The sequence below is a fragment of the Lonchura striata genome, chromosome 7, assembly GCF_046129695.1.
Source record: "Lonchura striata isolate bLonStr1 chromosome 7, bLonStr1.mat, whole genome shotgun sequence".
NCBI lineage: Eukaryota > Metazoa > Chordata > Aves > Passeriformes > Estrildidae > Lonchura > Lonchura striata.
This window is the reverse complement of record NC_134609.1, coordinates 37,484,211-37,509,160: the sequence shown is the minus strand read 5'-3', so window position 1 is coordinate 37,509,160 and position 24,950 is coordinate 37,484,211. Positions and strand designations below refer to the sequence as shown.

Genomic DNA, 24,950 nt, shown 5'->3' with positions numbered 1-24,950 from the left:
AAAAAAAAAAACCCAAGCAGTTTTTACCTAAATCATCTTAACCTGGAGAGATGCTGCAGAAGAGAGGCAATTTGGTAGACTGGCATGATGTTTTCAGGAGGAATTTCCCCATGGAAAGGCTGCTCAGGCCTTGGCAGGGCTGCCCAGGGAGCTTTGGAGTGCCCATCCCTGGAGGTGTCCCAGGAAGGGCTGGAGGTGCCACTCAGTGCTCTGGGCTGGGGACAAGGTGGGCACTGGGCACAGCTGGGACTCCATGGGCTGGCAGGGATTTGCCAGCCTCAGTCATTCTGGGATATGAGGAAGGAGTAATTTGATACTCACTGGGATTCGAAAGAGGTCCAAAATGAAAATCAGATGACCCAAAAACCATCTCTGAATCTGTGATTTGGGTACTTTGAGGCATCAGGGTGACCAAAGCTGAGAGATTGCTGGAAGGACAAGCCAGAGACATCTGCACTGGTCTGTCACTGCTGGTGTCAGAGGCTGCTACTGAGACAAAGCCCCTGAAAGAGCATCACAGCCCTTCAGAGAACAACCATTGAGCCAAAGATGCCTCACGTCCAGTTTTCTGTCTACTCTTAAAATTAACAGGTCTTAAATTCTTTGTGTCACTTAAAATACTCCACTAGAAATGGCCAAAGGCAGCAGGATGTCAGGTTTGGGTGAAATCAGGGGGAAAAAAAGAAAAACAGAGGCTAAAGTTTTAAATTTCTATGTTTTGTTATTTCAGTGCTGTGATAGAGAGGTACTAGACTTTTGACACATGATTTAAGAGGAAGGGAAAGTTAAAATCCAATTTAGAATAAATAAATTATTTATTGGTTAATTTCTGAGTAATTTCTGAACCTATCCATGCCACCCCTGCCATGGCAGGGACACCTTCCACTGTCCCAGGCTGCTCCAAGCCCTGTCCAGCCTGGCCTTGGGCACTGCCAGGGATCCAGGGGCAGCCCCAGCTGCTCTGGGCACCCTGTGCCAGGGCCTGCCCACCCTGCCAGGGAACAATTCCTAATTCCCAATATTCCATCCAGCCCTGCCCTCTGGCACTGGGAAGCCATTCCCTGTGACCTGTCCCTCAGACAAGGAGTAAATAAGAAGTTTCCAAGGAATAAACTCTGCAGCTTCATTGATTTTTGTGCTGCTTCAAGTCAGGTTCTTCTCCTTGACATCATTTTCATGGGCTGTAAAAGTATCAGGAGACCTGGCAAGAGTGCTGGAGCTCTGTGCTTCTGCCTAGAGCCAGGGAAAGTCTTACCCCAATCAAAGTAACTCTCAGCACAGATCCTGGAAAATTCAAATTAACTCCATCACAATAATTATTCCACCGCACGGATACATCTTCCTTTATTTGTTTTTTGCAAGAGGACGTTGATGTTAAACTCAAATTCGATCCATCACAGCAAAAATCATAACAAATCTAGAGGAAGTTTAGCAGCCTGACTTTGGAATTGCTGTAAATGAGGTTTCACAGCCTCTGCAAGGCTCACGGCAGACTCTATGCAGCCATCGAAGTTGGAACGAGTGAATCCATCACCCCCACAGATCAGGAGAGGCTGAGTGTGAAGAATCATCTGTCCTGGACAATTGGCCACAGCTCTTGTGACCTGAAAATGAGAAACATAAAGGGAGTGGAAAGAGAAAGTATTTTATTTACCTGAATTTCACACCAGAGAGATCTGAGTTCCTGAGAAGCACATCACAGAACCACAGGGTGGTTTGGGTTGGAAGGGACCTTCAAAATCATCTCTTCCCACCCTCTGCCATGGGCAGGGACCTTCCACTGTCCCAGGCTGCTCCAAGCCCTTTCCAGCCTGGCCTCCCACTCCAAAAGGTAGATCCAAACATTAACCATCAAAGTACCACAGCAAAATACTTCTGGGAGATGAATAATTAGAGTAAAACTTGATTGTGTGTGGAAATTTAGAAACTTTACAGCCTGTTCTCTTTTATTGTCAGCCCATCTCAGCAGAAATTACTCGTCTGACGAAGAGGGGCTTGCAAATGGCTTCAACACAGGAAAGGGAACCTCCTGTCTCTGGATCATAAAATCCCAGGATCTGAGGCTGGAAAATCCCTGCCAGCCCACGGAGTCCCAGCTGTGCCCAGTGCCCACCTTGTCCCCAGCCCAGAGCACTGAGTGCCACCTCCAGCCCTTCCTGGGACACCTCCAGGGATGGGCACTCCAAAGCTCCCTGGGCAGCCCTGCCAAGGCCTGAGCAGCCTTTCCATGGAGAAATTCCTGCTGCTGACCAACCTGCTAAAGCATGATACTTCTACCATTTTCTTTTGATCATTCCGTGGATTTCCACCCAGTAAACCATTGCTGTAACCCCTGTGGGACTGTCATTCCTTCCAAGGAACCTTGCTAAATCCAAGGGATTTTTCCACTGATTCAAATGTACCCTCAGCTGGCCACTGCCAAGCCATTCTCTGTCATGCCATGTGTGGATGAGCTGCAAAATCCACATTTATGTTGCTGGCTGCATTCTCTGCTACTGGGTGTTAGCATCTCTCCAAAGGAGGAACCTTGCTGAAATAACCAGTTGTAACCCCTTACCCTTTATTCAGCTTAACAGAGGAGTCTATTCAGGTATGGCAAATCCAGAGGTTCTCCCTCAGACCAGTTTTAAGTCAGTACTTAATTTATTACTGAATTTTTCTCACAGATACAGCTGAGTACAAACAATGCCAAAAGACTTGGCAAAAAAAGTCTTTTTTGAGTGTCCTTTCTTCTTGGCTACGCAGTGTTTATTTGATGCTGGCTGTACCAAACAGCTCCTACCCCTCCTGGTATCTGATCAAAGGTTGATGACCTTGGAGGTGCTTTCCAGCCCCAGCAATTCCATATAAAGTGGCTCTGCCAAAGACACAGGGTGGGTTGGGAAGCTGCTGGCTCTGAATGCTAATGGTGCCTTCAGCATAATTAGAGCAAGGGGATCCAGAACTGCAGCTGTGCTGCTAAGTAGTGTCAGTAGAATTTTGGAAGTCCTAATCCCTCATCTGCCATGGATAATTGTAATGTCTGCATTTTAATCCCAGGATTGTGTTTGGCCATGTGAAGGATGTTACAGCCGGATTTAATTAACAAGTAGGATAAATCCCAACTAAAAGAGTCAGGGGAAACAGGCACCCATCTTATCAGTTCCCCTGGCCTCTGTGGCTACAGCTTATTATAATTGAAAGTAAAGAGAGCTTTAGGAGAAAGGGGGAAGCTCTGCCCCAGATATTTCATTTAGGCAGTGATTATTTTATAGGGTGGCATTAGAGATCTCTTTATGGAGATAACGGGTCTGACCTACACGGTCTTACTTGCAACCTAAGACATATTGACATTCATCCCCCAAATTACAGGCTGGTGATAATTCCTCCTGTGGCACCAGCAGCTGCTGGACTCAGAGCCCTGGCTGGCAGCAGCAACAGAAGCAGGAGCTGGATGGGGTTTGGGAATCCCTTCCAGAGCTGAATCCAACTCTTCTCCCCCCTGCTCTCGTGAGCACCAGCAGCTCGCAGCAGGTAAGGCAGGAGAAAAGACCAGATGTCACAACCAGGGAACCTTAACAGTGACACCTGTTTCCCCCCAAAAAAAACCCTGAACTGATAAAGGGGAACTTAGAGAACATACCACGATTTGGATGGGTTTTTTATAAGTATTAAGACCCTTGCTAAGGTTGCTTTTGCAATCCACCAATACTTTGCTTGCAGAAAAATAAACTTTGTGCTAACGAGACCAGGTTCCCAAATTGGATGCAGATCAAGGGGTATGAGAAGACTCCACAACAGCCATCCACAGCAACTTCAAAAAGGAAACATTTTTAGGGGAATGCTTTAAAAGTAAATATTTTGCATCAACCTCCACGTTCAAATTCACCAATGTAAATTAACTTGAGAGGCTTTGGGTAAACAAGGAGATACTCTCCAATACTTTAGGAAATCACCAACCATTTCCTTGGATTTTTAAAAGAAGACTGCAAAATATACACATTTTGCTATTATTACCCTTAGGTAGTTTACTTTAAAATACTTTTCGCATAACATTCTGTTAAATTGAGCAGGGCCAAATCAAATAACAACAATTAGTACATCTGTACTTCTGCTCTTCTGTGGCAGGGTGGGAATTTCGCTAATAATACTTTTGGATGCCGAGGGACGCACTGAGTCATGATTTTTTAAATACCAGTGAAAATCCCACCGAATTACGTGGGATTTACTTCCTTCCTGTACACTACTCCTAGCCCTGCTTCCCAGAAGAGCTGCATAACTCACTGATGAGCCAGGCCATGTTAAAAAATAGCTAAAAATGACCTGGCTTTTGCTGGCCAGCCCTGGTTGCTGCTCATGGCTACCTGGAGGAGTGTGTTACGGATATTGAGCAACCATCCCCTTTCCTCTTGCTCCCTGAGGATGGAAAATGCAGCCCAGCAGGATCTCCCAGCTGACTGGTCCCACCAGGGAGTACCTGGGAGTATCTCCACCTCTGGCACTTGATGCTGCTTGGTTTGGGCAGGGAGGGCACAATCCTCTGCAGGTGGCTGAGGATGATCTGCTGCACCTCTGCAGGCTCTGAGTCCAGGTGCTCGCTGCCAAAGGTCACAGTCGTGTGCACCACGACTGAGGGCCCGACTTCAGGAGACTCTGGAAGAAAGAAAGGAAGAGGAGAGGTGCTTTTGAAGGATTGCTCATTCACACCTGCCTTCCTCACATGCTGACAATTGTGCCTCTGGCCTAGGAGTCAGTAAGAACAAAAATATCTGGGGCACCACTCTGTTCTTCCAGATGGGCAAAAAGCACAGGGAATAACGAGGATAATCTCTGCAACAACCTGGCCTTGGACACTTCCAGGGATCAGCTTCTCTGGGCAGCCTGTGCCAAGGCCTCACTGTAAAAAAATTGAGGGTTTTATCTCATCTAAATTGACCCTCCCTCAGTTTTAAACCATCACCCTTTGTCCTATCAGAAAAATTTGTTCTGATCTATGAAGTCATAGCTCAAGTGTTGATGTTGATCCCAGCAGACCTGGAAAGGACCAGGCTTTGTTACATTTGGGGCTGGTTGCAGGTTCTCAGCAGCAGCTGACTCCTGTCCCCACTGGCATGTTGGCCTAAAAACCAGCAGCCAGAGAATGTGGCTGGATTAGGGGATTTTTGTGTGCCTCCATGAGCAGGATGGAGCAAGGACACAACGTGGGTTATGCTGCATTTCAGCTGAGCTGTTTGTTCAATTCAGTGATTCCCTCTCACTCCCCTACCCAGCAGCTCCCTCCTTGGGAAGCCTTTCCTGGTTAGACCTTTCTTTGGACTAGCAAATTCTTAGAAGAAGATTTTAGTTTCAGCAAGTGAGTGTTTTCTGACAGAGGAATCCACAAAGAAAGAGGTGGTTGAACACTTGCTGACCATTCTGGCTGTTAGACACCAAGCTTGATAAACTCCTTATCTGCCACTGAAGAAATCTCCAGCTCCTCAAGCCAGGGATCTGGGAAGATGACACACTCTAGCTTTCCAAAACAATTATTGGAGCGCTTAGAGGTCATCCAAGGGTTTCAACCTGGTCTCCAGCAGACAACTGTCCATGGATGTGATAGGCACACATCTCCCACAGGAGTGTTCTCCTCATTTTAGGGGAACAGTATCGAGTATTTTTCTCATGTTGCTGCCCAAAACCTGGAGCCATGACAGATCCCGATAAAAACCGAGATGTGGTTGTTTCCTGACCCTCAGGGATTTGTAAGCTTCCCGGGGAGATGTGTTTTGCCATCTAAACCCCATTCTGGTCCTGGGTAGCAGGAGGGGAAGGGGAAGGGCTTTTGCCACACCAAACAAACCCTGGAAGAAGGGGATGGCTGCTGGGTCAGCGTGGAGGGCAGCAGAGAAGCTGGACACCTCCGGACAGGCTGGAACTGCATCCCTGCACCCTGGGAGGCATCACATGGTGCCAAAAGAGAGGTCAATGTGCAGGCCTCATAAACCCTACCTAAAAGTTTAAAAGAGAGCAGTGATCAACTTTACTACACCTAGAAAGCAAGAGAGGTGGAGGGTCCCATTCAAAATTCCACGCTGCTGTTTAGGAGGAGGGCCAGCGAGCTTCCCCAGTTATCCTCAGAAATTCCCGTGGTTCCTAAGGTCCCACAGTCTCCCTGGAATAAAATCTACTGTCTGACAAGGCACGTTTGGGAGGAGTCATTGAAAGAATGGCACTACTTTTTTTATATTCAGAAACCCAGCATTCCATTAGCCTTACCAACAGTTTCTGATTATTTTTCTAAAAGGCAGGCAGGGCTGGCAGAGGATTACAACACAACTGGCTGTGTAATAAGGCAAAAACTTAAATAGTTCTTTAACTCTTTCATCTTCCTAAAAATTCTTACTTCAGAAAAGAAAGGAATCTCTACTTCGAAATTGAAGAGGACACTCAGGAATTATACAACACTAAAAACCTGTAAGGCAGATCTTCCCTTTAAATTACATAACCCCACAGTCCTGGAGCAAAAGAAAGGAACCACTTCCCCTTTGATGTGTCATCTATCTTTAGTCCTCCAGGAATGCAGAGAGATGCAAGGACTGCGGTATTCCAGAAATAATTTATGCTGGAGAATTCCCACTGTCCCCCCCGACCCGGTATAAATATGGATGGGGTGTTTGAGGCAGCCAATCCCACAAAGTGTTTAATATTCATGCGTGCCACACGGGGAATTCAGCACACGCTTCTGGTGGGCTCCTCCTTACGTAACATCACCTCTGCAGGCAGGGATTGTGCCCACAGCAGCTGGGATCCTCAGCTGCTGGAAAAAGCCTTCCCTCCTGTAGGCTCCTGATTACACCAGGAATTGGTGGCATCAGGGAAATTGCCTCCTCAAAGCCACCTCGCCACACGATTACAGCAGCCAGGCCGGTTTGGGTTTCACTGGTGCGACGTGGAACGCCCACGAGTTGGATGTCTCTGCTTCACTGACTCAAGGCAGGCACTGCCACATCTCAGACAAGTGACAAGGACAGCCTGGGCTTCCAACAGCCTCCGCTGTTGGCCTTGGAGGGCTGGACTAACTCCTTTAGGGAGATGTTCTAGGAGTCCCTCAGCAGAAAAGCTCACAGGATCATAGAATCATAAAATGGGTTGAAGATCATCCAGTTCCAAACCTCTCGCAGGGGACAGGTATCAGCCATCGTTATTTTCTCTGGATCTCTACTGTTTTTGAAAAAGCTTCTATTTGAGGTGGCAGTGAGGGTGAGGTAAGCCTCCCGTTTATTGTGGATACATCAGGTGAAGAAACAACTGGAGAAAGTGATGGCTTTTTGGGAATGATGACTGCTCTGGAAGATCTCAGCTGCCTCACCCAGCAATTCTGCTTTCTCTGAATGTTTACTTTGTGGTTGTCACCATCCTCTTCTTCAGATGAGGCCAAATAATCAAGGTTGAGGAATGAAAGAATGGGAAGATCGATGAGTGGAGTGGAGTTCAAAGGGACAGCGAGGTGCTCCTGTGCCTCCCACTGAAATCTTCTGGAGCCAGTCGGAAGCACAGGAAGAAAAATGCAGATGCAAAATACTTGTATATGTGCTAAAACAAGCATAAAGGAACTTTTTATTCATGTGTTTTGGTTGCAGGACTTCACATGTAAATAAATTTCACACTCCACCTCCCTTGCCTGTGCTGTCAAAAGTCTGTCTCCTAGGAAGAGACACACACACAAAATTTGTTCTTTTTGGAAAAACTTGCTCATATAAACAGAACTCTCCCACAATTCAAGGGAAATTTCAGCGAGAAAGGTATGTGTCAAACCTGATATTCTGGTACTTTCTGCACATTCCACTAACAATATGCCCCAAATAATGTGCTTTATACTTGGTTCAAGTGCATCTGGAGACAGCAAAGCTGTTTGATACTCCCATCATAGCTCCATATTTGCTGTTCTTGGTGCTGGGGCTTTGAGATCACATGTGCAGAGAGGTGGGGAAAGTATGGGTGAATTCTTCCTCAACACTGGTAAGGATAATATCAGTAGGTCCTATTAACTACCAGGTATTTTTTGTTGAACACAACAATGGCAACAGAATCTCAGATGCAAGAAAATCTCCAGCTGAACGCTGTCAGTAACAAGGAGACAATGCCAGAGAAAAAAATAGATCACTCTGTATTTGGCTCTCTTTAGGCTCTTTTTCCACATATTCACCATAAGTCCCTGCTGGAGAAAGCGCATCAGGGTGGATACATCCTTATTTTGCCAGTCAAGCCATTCTTCTGGTTTGTTTTCACTCTTTTCAGATCAACACGCCAAATTCTTAGGGCAAACAACAAATTTCTGATTGCACAGAGGGACGGAGAATCTCTCCTACGAGGAAAGGCTGAGTGAGCTGGGAGTGTTCTGCCTGGAGAAGGGAAAGCTCTGGAGAGAGCTCAGAGCCCCTTCCAGTGCCTAAAAGGGGCTCCAGGAGAGCTGGAGAGGAACTTGGGACAAGGGATGGAGAGACAGGACAAGGAGGAATGGCATCCCAGCGCCAGAGGGCAGGGATGGGTGGGATATTGGGAATTAGGAATTGTTCCCTGGCAGGGTGGGCAGGCCCTGGCACAGGGTGCCCAGAGCAGCTGGGGCTGCCCCTGGATCCCTGGCAGTGCCCAAGGCCAGGCTGGACAGGTGGAAGATGTCCCTGCCCATGGAAGGGGTTAGAACTTTGGGTCTTTAAGGTCCCTCACAAACCAAACCATCCTGGATTCTTTAAGGTCCCTCACAAACCAAACCTGCCTGGATTGGTCTGCAAGTGTTTTTTCTTGAGCTGTTCTATGCCACCACACTCCTGGTAGGTGAAACACATTTAATAAATAAAACACACACTTCCTCAACCGCCACCCTCCAGAAAGAGCAGGGGAAGGGTTTGTCTTGGGGGAATATTCTCCAAGCCCTGCTGAGCATTTCAGGGATTCTCCCTCACCAAAGCAGCCTGGCTAACTCTGAACTGGGCTGAACAGCTCCAATTATCCAACCCATTCTTACTTCCAAGCCTTGTGGAAGGAGCAGGAGTTGTAGAGTAACGGGTGATGGGAGACGAACTGGCGAGTGCATGAATCAGTGTTTAAACAAAGGAACCCCAGCTCTTTCTTGGAATAGCAACATTTTGATGTCTCCAATCCCCTGACACTGGTTTCATAAACGCAGTAACATAAACCATGTGCTGGGGGCTGATTTTCTGAGGGCCGGCCCGCTCTCATTGTGTGCTTTATTACAGGCCAAATGTGACATTAAACGCCATCCGCTGCGGCTTGGAGTTAAACACTCGCTCTGTTCAGAATAGCAACACTCAATTAAACAGCATTTCTCATGGTCTACACCCTCCATTGTGGCTGTGTTTAAGGGGAATAATAGGAGCACTGACCTATATTGCGCTTCTTGTTATCGATGGAGATGAAGCGAATGCAGGGATTATCAGTGATGTACTGAGCAGCCCAGGGGACAGCAATCCCTGTCCCAGCCTCATAAAACAGTCCCAGGGCGTAGCGGGATGAGTAGCTCACAGATTCCAGTTGCTGCTTTTGACTTTCATTAATTACTGTGAAAAAGAGAGGAAAAAAAAAAAAAAAAGGGAAAAGAAAATCAGACAATCCCTCTCTGCTCAGAACATTAAATATGGGAATGCTGTGGTTAAGCTGATTATTCCTCCCTGAAAATGACCAGACTGCTAAAACTAACAATTTAATATTAAGCCTAGTGCTTTGTAGTATTTTTTTTTCTGGGACACCTCTTCATGAAGTTTTAATGGTGCATTATGTGGAGCTTACGTGTACTTCACACACAACCCTCCCCCATCTGCTGGGGGTTCATCTCCCAGCTGTCCCTCAGTAGATTCTGACTTGAAACTTTGATGATTTTGGTGACTTTTTGTTTCAAACCTTGTCTCAAAGGGTGAATAAATAGCAATAAAATGCTTGGGTTGCCTCAAGGACATCAAGTAGATGGTCGTATGGCTCGACAATCACCAAAATGACTTCACATATCAACAAAATGAACTCAGAGCCTCTTGAACCTCTGGGGAAAGAAGCCCTGTGACTTCTGTGCTGCAATTCAAATGAATGAAGAAAACCACACTTCAGCATACAAAAGGTTCCTAGTGAAGTTCAGTTCCTTCAGCTGAAGGAATTTTAAAGCAGTTTAGAAAATTTCAGAGCAAGTATGAATCCTAATTCCTCCCTATGATTAACTCTTCTATCTTCTAATTGCAGCAAGATCTGCTTTTTGCTGCAATTTCGTAATCTTCATTAAAAGCTGCACGAAATAGCATTAGCACCACGGTGAGCATTCAAATACTATTTAATTTCATGCCACAGAGAAATCCAGCTTGGCTAATTGTGGAGTTAAGTTCCATGTCTCTCTTCCTGTGACTGAACGGGGGTCCAAGGCTCCTGTGAGCTGGAGCAGCATGTGCAGGGACAACAGTTCAGCTGAAGTTGTATGAAGAAAGGAACAGCCCACCCCACAGTGGGTCAGGCTGACCAAACTCATGGCACAGGATTGTGTCCTGCCAGCTCTCCCAGCTCACAGGCCCCTGGTGGTTCTCCCCCACCAGCCTGACCTGATGCCCAGCATACTAGAGGATGACACATCAGATTGCACCTCAAATCCCACCAGAAACCAACCCTGAAATCACCCCCCCAAAAAAAAAAAAATCTGAAAAAACTTGGCGAGTTTTTTTAATATTTTCCCCACAAACAGGGGAAACAGAGAAATGGGGAGAGCAGAAGGAAAAACTGACCAAGCCACAAAACATGGGGAGAGGAAAGGAGGAGAAACAGGCATCTGGCAGGAGGTGGTGGTGGTGGAGCTGCCAGATGGAGGAAGCAGGACTGAGCACGAAGGGCTTTGAAGAAGCTCCCTTTCCCTGCCCAGTTCTCCCTCCAAGAAGGAGCTGAGGGGTCCAGCTGCCTCCCATCCCTGCACCCAGACCTTTCCAAGAAGGATCTGCTCCAAGGTCACTCTGCTCTCTTCCTCCTGCTCCTGGGGGCCATGCCAAAGGCCCAGAGCAGCCTGGCACGCCCCAGGCAGGGCACTGGCTTCCACCCCAATTTTCTGTGCTGCTCAAAGGCTGGCCCAGGCTCTGGCAGGACTTCCCCACGAGTCTCCTGCAGGCTGTCACCTCCATCCTCTCCCACAGCCTCCCTGCCGCCCTGAGGACAGGGGGATGGATTTCGGGTGTGCTTGGAGGGATTAAGCAGGGCTCTGGGGCAGGCTGGAGGGCTGCCCTGGAGGAAAGGATGCCAGTAGGAGAGGACCTGAACATCCCTCCCTGCTGGAAATGTTCCCTGGCCTAAGCTCCCGTGAGCTTAAAGTGGTGCCAGCATCGGGAGCCATCCCGGGGCTCTTTTCCAAGCAGCAGGAATTATTTCCCTGGGGCTTGTCCCAGCTCCTCCTGGCAGACCACAGGAGCCCAGCCAGGGACAGAGGTGCTGCTAAACACATTAAACACAGCTCAGGGGACAGATCTCCCACAGAACCCACTCCCTGTCCCCTGTCAGGAAGGAGCTGTGCCCAGCTGGGCTCCCAGATGTCCATCACCACCAGCCCTCTCCTCACAGCCACCACAAATAATCACACTGCATTGCCCATGCTTGCTGGGCTTCAAAAGAATATAAAAGTCCTATAAACAAGCAAATATAAAGTTGTAACATCTCATCCACAACACTACCCTTTGTCCAGGTTACTCTGGCTACTCCTTTGCTCTTGGGGAAGGGAAAATAAACAAGACCTCCTCCAGCTCGTGAAGAAAATTCCCCACGATGGAGCTGAGCTTCCCTGCTCCTCAGGGTGGGAATTTGCTCCAGGTTTATTACAGGGAGCTCCTGAGCAGGTACAGCCTCCACAGCACTCAGTGCTGCCAAAGCTGGGGTGTCCAGCTGGCTCTGAAGCATCGTGTTTGAGACTCCCCGTGCCATTCTGGAGCTGCCTCCACCAGCTAGAAAGCTTCAGGAGGTGTCAGGGGCCATCAGGACGGATGCTGGACAGCACAGAGGTGACTGAGGTTTTATCAGCTGTAAACAGAGCCCTACACGTGGAGCTTGGATGATGGGGAATGCAGGGAGGGAGGAATGAGCCAGCTGAGCAGGCCAGGAGAGGGGGGAAGAGGGAAGGCAGGCAGCTCCAGGGCTGGGACTTCCCAGATCAAAGGGCTGTAAAAGCCTGGGCAGCTCATCCCAGTGGCCAGGGAAGGAACAGCCTCGGGAAGAAAAGAAGATTTTTCCAAGCCTTGAGGAGATGGGATAACAGCCAGGCTGAGGACAGCGCCTGCAGGTGTTCTGGGGACAGTGCCAGGCTGCTCACCTGGTGACATGTGAACCCCAGAGACCCTGAGGAGCTCACACAGGATCCCTGAGGTTGGCAAATCCCTGCCAGCCCACAGAGTCCCAGCTGTGCCCAGTGCCCAGAGCACTGAGTGCCACCTCCAGCCCTTCCTGGGACACCTCCAGGGATGGGCACTCCAAAGCTCCCTGGGCAGCCCTGCCAAGGCTTGAGCACCCTTTCTGTGAAATAAAGGTTCCTCCAGACTCAGCCCTGCCCTGTTCCAGGCTAAAGCTGGGAGGGAACCTGCAGGCTGGAAGCAGGAGGGCCCTGGAGGCCTGGCCAGGCTCAGGGCAGCTGTCCCAGCTCCCTGGGGCCATGTCAGGGCATCCCTGGGGATGGGGATCCCCAGCACCCCATCCCAGGGCTGCTCCCCTGGGGCTGGTTGGGGTTTTCTGTGTTCCAGCTGTGCCTCTGGTCTCTTTCTGACCACGCCATAAACCACAGCTGACTAAAACCCATCATCCCCAACAGTCAGCTTTCCACCCCAAAATCTGCACGTGCGTTGATTCAATTACTGACGTGTGTTTGCTAACTAATTTCCTTCACTACTGCTTAGGTTCTTTAAAAAAAAAAAAAAAAAAAAGGCTGTGGTTCACTGGATTCTAAGCAGCTGCACATTTACCAAATCGAGGAAGTTTTTATAGCTTCAGAAGACGGGCAAGAAAGTGACGTCAAATTTGAAATCCAGCAGCAAAAAAGCTGAGCTATATGCAAAAACAAAGCTAAGAGTTGTAGGATTGAGGTTTTTCCCCTGCTCCATCCATTATGCATTTCAGCAAGGCCAACAAGTTGATCTAAGGACATGGAGAGAACCTTCATTTTGAATTTCCATACTTTTATTGGTTTAAATGAAAACCAGACTGTTGTTTTAACGCCGGGTATGAAACCACAAAATAACTATTAATTTTTCCCTTTCCAACAAAAACGGTTAAGATGATTTTAATAACATTTTGGAAAAAAAAAAAAAAACAACAAAACAACCCTAGCTTTCAGAACACAGAATTGCCCAGCATAGAGCCATAGTGATATTTTTAAAGCAATGCATGAAGACATGAAAATCTTGTATTTTCCACTGCAAGACTCAGCTACAGCTGCACTGCGAGCGCCACTGAAGTGAGTGTCCTCTGGAGATTTCATCACATCAAAGCAAGGGGCATGTATGCTTTATTTGCTGTTTCTGCAGACACTGACAGCAGAGTGGATTACTTATCTGTAACACTCAATAAATACAGCCAGGGCCTTTTATCTGCCGTTCCAGGGCTTTAATGTCACCTCGCTGCCTCCCTGGTGTTGTGGGAAGGAGAGGACCCAGAGCTCCCATTAGGGCCAGCAGGGCAGAGGAGAGCCAAGGCTGGAGCTGGCAGCTGGCAGCACGGGCACCATGCCATCCAGGCATCCAGCCTCCCACCACAGAGCCAGGCAGGCAAAAATAAACCCAGCTGCTCTGGCAGCCAGGAACCCACTGGGGGATCAAGGTTTCGTCCTGGACTTTTCACTCTTCTGCCAGAAAGTGCAGGAGGAGGTTGCAACATCACGGAATCACAGACTGGGTTGGGTTGGAAGGGACCTTAAAAATCCTTTCTTCCATGGGCAGGGACACCTTCCACCATCCCAGGCTGCTCCAAGCCCCGTCCAGCCTGGCCTTGGGCACTGCCAGGGATCCAGGGCAGCCAGAACTTCCTGGGCACCTGTGCCAGGGCCTGCCCACCCTCCCAGGGAACAATTCCTAATTCCCAAAATCCCATCCAGCCTTGCCCTCTGGCAGTTTGCAGGAGTGCACAGCTGCATCCCTCACCAGCAGCTCGTAGCACATGCCAGAGGCTCCAGCAAGGGCTGGGCTCCAGCTGCACCTTTGGGCAAGCAGAGATGGGCAAGAGCCACCACGGGTCAGTGCAGGACTCGGGCTGCTGGGGCAGGGAGAAGCCACGTCAGGACTGCAGGGAGAAACATGCTACGATGTGAGATGTATTTAAAACAATGCTTGATTTGGAAAGTTTCACTATTGCTATTTCAGTGCTGCTGAAAGCTTGTGGAGACTCATCTCCCCATGAAGTCACCACATGACATCAGAGCTCGGCTGGGACGCCTGAGGCAGCTCTTGCATGACCCCAAGGGTGTGTGGGCAAACCTGGGCAAAGAAACCAAGATCCTGGTTTGAAAGGCTTCCAGGGACGAGAGGGAAAAACCTCTCTTTGTTTCACCAACCAGCCTTGGTGAGTGGCAGAGGGGATTTTGCATCCTGACAATCAGCAGCCCCAAAAAAAGGGTAACAAACAGCCAGAACGATCTTCTGCTTTAGTGCACAGCAGCTACTGCCTAATATGTTCAAAATCACGTATTAAGGTATTGCCAAGGTGACTGTAAACCTAGAGCTAATAGACATGACCAGCCACCAAAGCACTAAGGAAAAAAAGCCCTTTGGCAGTGCTTTGAAGGACTAAAAACTGCCAAATATGAGGATGTTGGACTTTTTACTTCAGGAGAAGATGGCTCTTTTTCATCTTCTTTCACTCTTAACTTATTCTAATAATTCCATCTTGATGGGAATAGCATTAGAGCCTGGCTTGAACTTTGTGACTTTGTCACTGCCCAGCCACTCTGCAGCTTCCAGAACCTGAAACCCCCCACCTCCTTCATTTTTTCTCACACTTTATTTCAGTGACCACCCTGCCTCTCTCGCAGCTGTGCTCTCAATAACCCGACCACTGACCCTATGCCCCAGAAGGTTTTGTGATTTCCTTAGACTGCTTTGCTAAGATTTTACTCACAGCAAATCCCCACTCATCACTCAGACTCTGCTGGTGACAGGACATCTGTAGGTGGCCGGGGACCACCACTAAAAGCTAAAAAGGAAACTGTGGTTAAACGGCTACAAAGATATTTTCATCTCAGGTATCAAATTGAGGGATCTCCAGAGATTCACCCAGCAGAATGGGCATTAAAAAAAATCCAGACAGCATCTGCAGGGACAGCTTATTGTCACAGCTCTGCTCGGGAGGTGACTTAGCTTGGCTTGGCACATTATTACGACCTTCACACACCAAAATCTCCTTGGATGGCCGCCTCTCCTTCCCCAGCAGAGAGTTCTCCCACTGCTCTCCAGGGGCAGGAGCTGCTCTGCAGCTGCGTGGGGACAAGGGACAGGCCTTGAGGCCACTCTCAGCAGTGGCCATGCCCCTGGCCCTGTGCCACCGCGCTGGCCCGTTCCTGCTGCTGCTGTGCGTAGGAGGGAGCAGAGGTTATGAGAAAGGCTTCGGTTTTAAGTCCAGATTCCTTATCAAACAGCTCAGAACTTTGTTGTTTTGTTTTTTTGGTTGTTTTTTTTTTTTTTTAAGGCAGCATAGAAGTTAAAGCCAGCCATGGCTGTGTCTGCACTGAAGTGGTCATTAACACAGTTATTGCTGTGATATTCTTCCCACTGCTGGAATAGTCCTGCTGGGATCCAGCACGTCCCTCACCTCTGTGTGTGTGCAGAGCTAAATAATTATTTCAAATCACAGCAGTCCTGGCTCCCTTGGCACAAAGCTTCCTTATCTGAAGTCCGTGGCACGTGAAGGAAAGGCACATTTAGAAATGTAGATGATGAAAAGAGATGCTGGGGGAATAAAAGGCAGCACAAGTAAGTTTTTTATGAAGTTTCTGATTTTGAGAACTAAGCTTGGGTAACTGTCCATCAGCTGCTCTTGAGGAGAATATTAGGAATTCACAGAATCACAGGAGAGCTGGGGCTGAAGGGACCTCTGGAGATGATCCAGACCAACCCCCAGCCAAGACAGGGTCACCTGGAGCAGCTTCCAGGTGGGCTTGGGATGAATCCAGAGAGGGAGACTCCACACCCTGCCCAGGCAGCTGCTCCAGGGCTCTGCCACCCTCATGGAGAGAAGTTCTGCCTGGTGTTGAGGTGGAACTTGTGTTTCAGTTCATGGCCTTTGCTCCTTGTCCTCAGTATTCCACTCAGTATTAAACTAAAACCTTGCGTTTTCACAAGAAACATTTTCATTCATCTCCTGCACAACCTCACTAGTTCAAGTGGACTTTTGAACCAACAGAGAAATGGAGCTGCACCTTTCCTAACAGGGGGCAGAGCTGGCACGGGGGCTGAGGGGCACCCACTCCTGTCTCCTGGAGGAAGGGCAGGACAGAGGAAAAGAAAAGCTCCATGGCATCTTTACCAAACACTTCAATGCTCAACTCACACTCTTATAAAAGAAAAAACAGCTCTGTTCTCCAAAGCAATAATATTTTTTGTTGCTTTTAATAGACTATTCAGGTTTTAAATTTGGAAAACCACTATCCTCCACCCCCAACTCCATAGTTTATTTTTACCCTGCCAAGGAGCTCCACACTGCTCTCTTCAGCCAGCATGCTCACTCTCAGGTGGGTTTAATGCACATGCTGACGTCAGATTCACATTTCCTTGCATTTGTATTCATGAAGAAAATAACTTTTCAGCCGGGTTATTTGGAGGACTGAGCTGTGAGGGCAGAGGCTGACTCTCAACCCAAAATCTGGTCGTGCAATGCCCACACACCACAGCATGGAAATGCAGCTCCCCGTGGATTACTGCATCCATGGTTTTGATCCAAAATTAATGACAGTTGAAAATGCGAACCTCTGCTAAGCTTCCACCCTGGGAAGAACAGGATGTGACATTTATAAGCAAGTAAAACTAAAGGAGAAGACAATAACTGAGTGTTTTTCACCATCCAAACCCTTCCTGTGGTTACAGCACAACCTGCCTGGGGAAAGGAAGCCAGTCCTGTCATGGTTCAAAATGCCCACATTTCAGCTGGGAAATTTCTTCCAGTTTTGTTTGGCTGTGCAGCCTCTAGTACAGAGTAACTCCTTCCAGCAAGGAATTAAGATCCCCAGAATTTTCCAGGAGATTTTGGCCATGCCTGAAAATTAGATTCACTTAGAAAGAACCCTGAGAAATTAGTCAATAAAGCCTAAATAAAAAATAAAATGCACATGTACGCTCCAATTCCTGCTTTGTAAGCATCTAGAGGGAAATGTAGATGATACATATGGCAGATTAGCAGGACTGCAAATTCAATTTCCATACAAAACCACATTTTTAGTGTGTTACTCTCACAGAGGCCGCTAGTTCCAGTTGCTGGCACTGATGTTGACAGAAACCAAAGACATCTTTGAGAAAATCTGATTTATTTGGGGATCTCTACATAGATGTAAGAACATACCTTTGAGGTAAGAGACTCGGAAAAGTTTGGCAATAAAAAATAAAGCTCATTGTCACATTTCCCCCGGATTAATCTGCAAATTAATTTGCAGAAGTTACTCTGTAACTTGATGTAGGAAGGAAGCTCCTCTAAGTCCTCTGTAATGACAGGGCACAGCAGGAAGATGAAACTGGATTAATTTGCAAATTAAGCTTCCTTCCTACATCAAGTTACAAAGTACTACACACAGTTCTGGTACTCTCTGGTGCCAAAACGTAAAAGCTCATTACTTACATAATCACCATCATAAAACATTTAGCAAATAACTTCTTCACCTACTGTACACAGCATTGAGCTGAATAATAAAGCCAGGAGGATTTATTTTCTTTAAATATTCCACTAGTTGCTGAAATAGCATTAAAAGCTTTTCAAGGCAATGAAGCAAGAGCTGGGATTATTGCTCCGTGCTGTGACTGGGGCAGAAGAAACACATAAATAAATCAAATTAGATCTGCCTGATGTTTGTGGTTTCTGGGCTGCAGGAAGACCCCAATGGCCTGTAGGGTTGGGACACAGCAACTGGGATTGTCCCACAAGGTCCAGCAAAGCCAGACTCCTGGACACACTGCCCTGTTTCCCAGCTCACCTCAAGCCCTGCAAAGCAATACCAGGCAGTGCAATGCAGCTTCACAATATCAGACACCAAAGCTATTTCCATTTAAATAAGAACCGGAGGAAAATGCTTTCAGGCATTAATTATTGAGGAAGGATTCAGCTGGCCTCTGGAAATTTCCACTTAAGATGAGATATTAACATATTTTCTTCTCTTTTTAAAGTGCATCTGGTTCATTACCAGGAGGATGCAGAAGGAAGGAATGCAGGGTAGAGCTGTGCACGCAGAAGGTCAAAGAAATTGCATTCAACTTTGAAAAGAACCCCCTTGGGGTGACTTCTAGGGGATGTTTTCCCCTCCATTCAGGTCAGACGAGTAAGTTTCAGCATTGCCTCTACTTGGACCTCTGCTTTTTGAAATTTTCTGAGTCACTCCAAACAGCCTTCCTGGGCTTTCCAGTGCCTGGGATGGAAGAGAGCTTTACACTCTAACACAATGCAGCTGTGGCTTCCAGGCCCCTGAGTCACCCCTGGCTCTGGCCACCCACTGCTGGGCACCTCTGGCACCTCTGGGATGCAGAGCTGAGGCACACCAGGGGATGCACAAAGAGCAGCACCTGCCCAGGAGCCACCTCCCTTCCTGCCACCCCGACCACGGCCACCTTGCTGGGGCACAGCTTTTTGTCCCCAAACTGAATTGTGCTGCTCTCCCTCCTGCTGGCGTGGCAATTACCAGCCCCACTCCTCCTTAAACAGCAGAGCTGAAGTGGAAGGCACAGCCAAGAAGTGCTTTGCTGCCATCCCCTCCTCCCTGACAGCCCCGCTGTGGTTTGTGCTGCTGAGGAAAGACTGTGTCAAATGCTGAAGGATCTGTCTGCTGCCTTACTTAGTTAAGAAAAATGCTTGCTGGGGAACTAAATGACCCTACACATCTGTAGGGAATTTCTGGATGTCTATTCTGCTGCTAATTCTCAGGGTTAAGCTTTGTTTTCTCAACTCATCATAAACAGCCTCCCTTTTTTGAGATTATTAATGACGGTGAGTTTCTATCCGTCACACAATTTAGCTTAAATGCTTCCAGGCTGCTTCTCTTCGTGCCAGGGGTTTGGCCTGAAGTTGCCTTTGTATTTTACCATCCTCACATGGGTCTTCTACCAGCTCTGCTCATTTCCATCCTCTCCTGACCAGAACCTCAGTGCATGCTGCTTTTGCAATACCTCGAAGTCAGTTGGATACCTGAGTTCTCCAAGAGATGCAAACCATGATGGTACAAACAAAAATAGAATTTAGTACGGTTTTCTTTTATTAAATCTGCAAAGAATGATCCCCTTATGGAGATGATTCCTCACAGGAAATACCTTATCAGCTACCCAATCTATCCTGCTTCCACCACAGGAAAGCGCAGACCAGTATGAAAGCAAAGAAAGGAAAAAGAAAATGCAGCACAGAAAAAATCCCAAAGGGAAAAGGGGTTTGAAGGCAGTCTTAGTATAAAAGGCTGAGAGAACTGGGATTGTTCAGCCTGGAGAGGAGATTTGGGGTGACCAAATTGTGGCCTTGCAGGGCCTGAAGGAGATGACAAAAAACAAAGAGAGAGACTGTACGAGGAGGGATGGAGTGCCAGGACACAGGGAATGGCATCCCAGTTCCAGAGGGCAGGGTCAGATGGGATTTTGGGCAGGAATTGTTCCCTGGCAGGGTGGGCAGACCCTGGCACAGGGTGCCCAGAGCAGCTGGGGCTGCCCCTGGATCCCTGGCAGTGCCCAAGGCCAGGCTGGACAGGGCTGGGAGCAGCCTGGGACAATGGAAGGTGATCCTGTCCATGGCAGGGGTGGAATGGGATGAGTTTTAAGATCCCTTGCAAGTCCCTAATGTTCTATGGTTCTGTGACAATCCTGAAGCCCCCCAGGAGAGCAGGGGTGCAGCATGAAGATGTTTTTTCCCCATCTGATAAAGTTCTGTGCTCTCCCTTGGATGGGTGAGCTGAAAACTCACAAAAATATCAAATCCCACTGTTCATTCCACCTGCTGTGGAATGTGTAAAAGGCAAAAAGGATGACAAGGTTATCAGTGGGACAGGGAGGAAAGGCACTGGCACAGTGGTGCTAGAAAATTCATGACAAATCACACACAAATATTTACCAAAAAAAAAAAAAACTAACTAAATTATATTTGGAGGAAGTCTGTGACTTTCTACTGTTGGGAGAAATCTCATCACAAGCTGAAACGCTGAATCCATTTCAATGTAACTTAGACTCCAAATGAGGCTTTCAAGCTTCCAAAGGCATACAAATTATTTCAGGGGTAAGTTCTCATCCTGCTAAGATGAGAAGCCAAGAGCACTGAGCTTGTTTTGTCATCACCTGTAAGACAAACAGGAGGGAGGTGCAGCAGGTTTAAAGGGAAGAAAGTAGGCAGAGAGGTGACACAAGGCAAAGATACTCATTTCCCTCCTCATCACCAGAGAAAACAAATATTTGCTTAATACAATCCACCACAACTGTGCCTGTGCAAATACAAAACTCCACTGCCTGGCACTAGAAGCTTTCTGATTATCACCTTTTGCCTAATCACATCCAATAGCATCCCTGTCTCAGCCTTTAATTCACCCCAAACACTTTTTATTTTGTGCCTGTCTGCCTTACCAGTACTTCAGGGAGCTATGGGGAAGGAAATAAAGCCATAAAGTTTATTCTTTCAAGAGGGAAATACAACTTTCCTAAAGAGAAAAGTTGTTATAAAACCTAGTAGCTAATGAGAAAGTTTATTTTTGGAAGGTTTCTGCACTGTAATAATTAGTTCAGGAGAATCTGGGACACACAATTTCAGGAATCCTCATCCTGAGATAAAGCTACATAACACTGGAGCATCACGGGGCAGAGGATCTTCATAATCACGTCACAAACATCTACAGATCCAAATTTGGATGGAATTTAAAGTTTAACATTCATAATATTGTGTAGAGGATGATAATAATAATAAAAAAATCAAATCCAGTTACTTTCATCTTTGAGTTACCTAAGCAGTCTTATAAAGCAAATCCTCTTGCTGGGGAAGAAGCAGCTTTTGGACAATGGAAAATGCCAGGACTTCACAACTGCCAGCCTGGACAGACATTTCCTGCAGGAAGAAATTCTCATCCATCAGATCTTTTACCATTTACGTGACTCTCATCTCCTCTAAAAACGGCCCTGACAAACCTTTCCTTTTTTAAACCCACACCAAGTTCTGCTGGGTTTAACTTGAACTACCAGGACTGTGAAAAACACAGTGAACCTCCTCACAGAAATCAAGAGACCCAGGATATAAAATGCCATTCAGAATTACACATGCCACACTGGCACTATCCATAGACAGAGCACATGTGAGATTTGGGGCTTTTGTTTTATTCTGGCTGTTTTTTAATTAAATAAATTATGGCCATACTTCTTTCTAGGTTTTTGGGGTTTTTTTGGGTTTTTGTTTGTTTGTTTGTTTGTTTTCTTTTGTTTTGGTTTGGTTTTTTGTTCCCTGCAGCTGAATTAGTTTTAGACTTTCTGGGCCTTTCCTGCCAGAAGTTCTAATAAAGCAAAGACTGAAAAGCTGAAACAAACAATTTTATCCTTTTGCTATTTTTAGAAGCCCATTTGAATTCTTATGTGCATATTTCAGTAACTAAAAGGGCAAGGGAGAGGGGAAAACATAATTTCTGATGTGTTCCAGCACTGCAAACGGAAGAATCTGAAGTGGATACAAAGGGATAGGCAGGAGAGAAAAGGGAAGAAACTGGGACTGGATAAAGGAGCAGGGAAGGAAGCAAAAAGATGAGAAAATGAAGGCAGTATGTACAGAGGAAAAATAACATTAAATGCAAGGCAACAAGACAGGAGGAAAAGACAACAGAAAATACAGGAGAGGTAACAGATTTACAAACAAAAAACGTTCATGGAAAAGTTTCAAACTTTTAGGGATCAGTTTTCAAAAAAGCAAAGAAAGATGAATCAAGAGAAACCCGAAATAAAAGAGGAAAATGCAGAACTGAGGGTTGCAGAGGCAGCCCAGAAGGAAGGCTCACAGCTGAGATGAACAGACACTTCTGTGCATTCCCATGCCAGATGTTCTGTCTCCCTAAACTTTGCAGGAACAATGGGATGACTCCTTTTACTGACCTGGCAGGGGATTTTATTTTCGATTACGCCGTTTAAGAATTCAAGTTGCCTTGGCCGGTGCTAAATGTCTGAAAGTGCCTTTAAAGATTTCCACTGCAACTGCTGAAAAGAATCATCCAGAGAGCTGCTGTTCTCCTCCCAGATATGCTCTGTGTGTTTTATTTACTCTTCTGAACAGCAGAACCATAACTGGTCTCTCTACTAAAAGCAGAATAACTTAAAGGCCCTATAATAACTTTAAAAGTGATTGTATTCTGTAACTGAGAGCTCAGCACCACCACCAGCCCCAAGCCAGCTCAAACCTCATTCCACCTTTTCAGCAAAGGCTGAGAAAATACACAACCCGACCTGAAAAAAAATTATTCAGGCCCACCAGGAGCCGAGAGATGCTAAAATACACAAAAAATTACAACAAATGCAGAAAATTTCAAGGCCAGCTTGAACAGGGCTTGGAGCAACCAGGTCTGGTGGAAAGTGTCCCTGCCCCATGGAGTGGGGTGATTTTTAAGGTCCCTTCCAACCCAAAGTATTCTGTGGTTCCCTGATCCTCTGGAATGGGTGAGGAGCTGCCAGTGGGTATTTTTAGAGGGTTCCTGCAGAGAGGGGTAAGAAGTTGAAAAGTGCACAAACAATTTGATGGCAATGGAAACTTGCTAATGGCACAAAGTCTGCCTGAGTGGGCAGCCCTGCATGATCTGCACCTTCCAGGCAGGAAGCTGGAGTAGCAAGGAGGAGGAGAGCTCAAATTTCTGAAATGACAAATTCTGACCTTGAAAAGGAGCTGGGGGAAAAAGATGTCTGGGAGATGGGATAATTAAGCAGGCTCAGCACTTCTCTAGACAGAGAATTCCCATCTCTAAAAGGCTCAGCCAGCCCCGAAACAACACCTCAAGAGGCAACAACTGGAAAGAAAAGTTTTCAAAAGCAGATGGTTAAGTGACAAGTGTTCCATCTTGGATGGTTTCTGCAAACCCTGAATTAATTTCTCTGCTGGAGTGCCACAGGGGAGCCCACGTGTGCTTTATTGCCACCTGAGAGACCAGGCAGGAAGGGATGGCCTGGGCAGGTCAGTGACAGACACTGACTGAACAGTCTGCCACACTTTAAACAATTTGGGAGAGCCGTGCAAAGTCTCTCCTGTCATATCAGCAGCCTAGAGGGGTCCAAGAGAGCTGGAAAAGGACTTTTCCCATGGGAATGGAGTGACAGGACAAGGGGGAATGCCCTTAAGTGAAGAAGGGAAGGTTAAAAGTAGGTATTAGGTATAGATTAGATATTAGGAAGGAGTTCTTTACTCTGCAGGCTTGGGGGGAGCAACCTGTCTCACTCCTCCTCCTGCAGCAGCCTGGATGGGAGCCAACACACAAACACAACTTCCCAAACTGGGAGCACTGGGAGCACTCACTGGGAGCACTGGGAGCACTGGGAGCACTCCAGTGCCTGAAGGAGCTGCAGGAGAGCTGGAGAGGGACTGGGGACAAGGGATGGAGGGACAGCACACAGGGAATGGTGTCCACTGCCAGAGATCAGGGATGGATGGGATATTGGGAATTAGGAATTGTTCCCTGGGAGGGTGGGCAGGCCCTGGCACAGATGCCCAGAGCAGCTGTGGGTGCCCCTGGATCCCTGGCAGTGTCCCAGGCCAGGCTGGACAGGGCTTGGAGCAGCCTGGGACAGTGGAAGGTGTCCCTGCCATGGCAGGGGTGGCACTGGGTGGGATTTAAGGTCCCTTCCCACCCAAACCATTCCGTGATCACCAAATTTCAGCTTCTCCAGCTCCCAGGCCACACTTTGAAACGAAGCATGTTTGCCCTCTGATTTTTTTCAATTCTTTTGACTTCTTTCACTAGCATAGAAAATATAATATTTAATTTTCCAGACACGGTCAAAGCAGCTCAGAATTTAAGGTGACTCTTTAATTCTGGATTAAAAAAAACCCAACCAAAACAAACCAAAACCAAATCCCCCAGATGCTGCAGTAATAAAACTGATACCACGGTAACCACATGAAAAATACTATCATGATAGCTGTAAAAACAGTATTTCTAGTTTTGAATAGTTGCATGATACAATCAAAGCTCTCTGACAAAAACAGCCAGAGAAAAAAACTCTTGCAGCCCCTGTCTCAATAACTAGGATTGGAAACTACTTATTTTTGACAAATCCCTTCATTCTGTGTAACTCAGGATTGTCACAAAGGCAACAGAAACCCATTAAGTGAGTGGTCCAGGCTTCCAGGGTATTAGGTCTCTTCCCTGGATCAAGTTTTGTATGTCTAAATATAATCCAGAATAAGCAGCTAAATGTTATCACATTCATAGTAAGTAACAGCAGAGCTTTTCAGCTTAAATAGCCAACCCAAAATAGGAAACTTCTTCTGGAGGAATAAAAACACCAGGAAAACCTTGCTGTGGTTCAGAGCATTCTGCTGAAATCCTACTGGCACAGGTTCTGGTCCTCCTACAGAAATCTCTGAAGAACTGGTCATCAATTACAGCTCAGCCCTCTCTGCAGGACACTGCAGGGATTTTCTCACCTGACTAACCAGAAAAAAAAAATACAGACCAACCAAAAAAAAAGAACAACACCACAAACCGAGGAAAACCTGTCCAGTTATCTGGAAACAAATTCTTTCAAAAAATCATGTCCTGGTCTGCTCTGTTAGTTCATACATAATGCACTTCCCTCATT

General features: G+C 46.9%; 1 protein-coding gene across 1 annotated transcript in view; it reads right to left on the bottom strand.

Annotated features, from left to right (window-relative positions):
* Nucleotides 1–1,327: 1,327 nt before the first annotated feature.
* RNLS (renalase, FAD dependent amine oxidase) overlaps nt 1,328–24,950 on the bottom strand; it is a 52,405-nt gene continuing 28,782 nt past the window's right edge. Inside the window, exons 5-7 of the mRNA XM_021537084.3 lie at nt 9,363–9,536; nt 4,457–4,632; nt 1,328–1,604 (exon numbers count right to left, since the gene is read on the bottom strand). Of these exons, the coding sequence (XP_021392759.2) occupies nt 1,407–1,604; nt 4,457–4,632; nt 9,363–9,536 (548 nt within the window). The 3' untranslated portion in view covers nt 1,328–1,406. The remainder of the gene's footprint in view (nt 1,605–4,456; nt 4,633–9,362; nt 9,537–24,950) is intronic.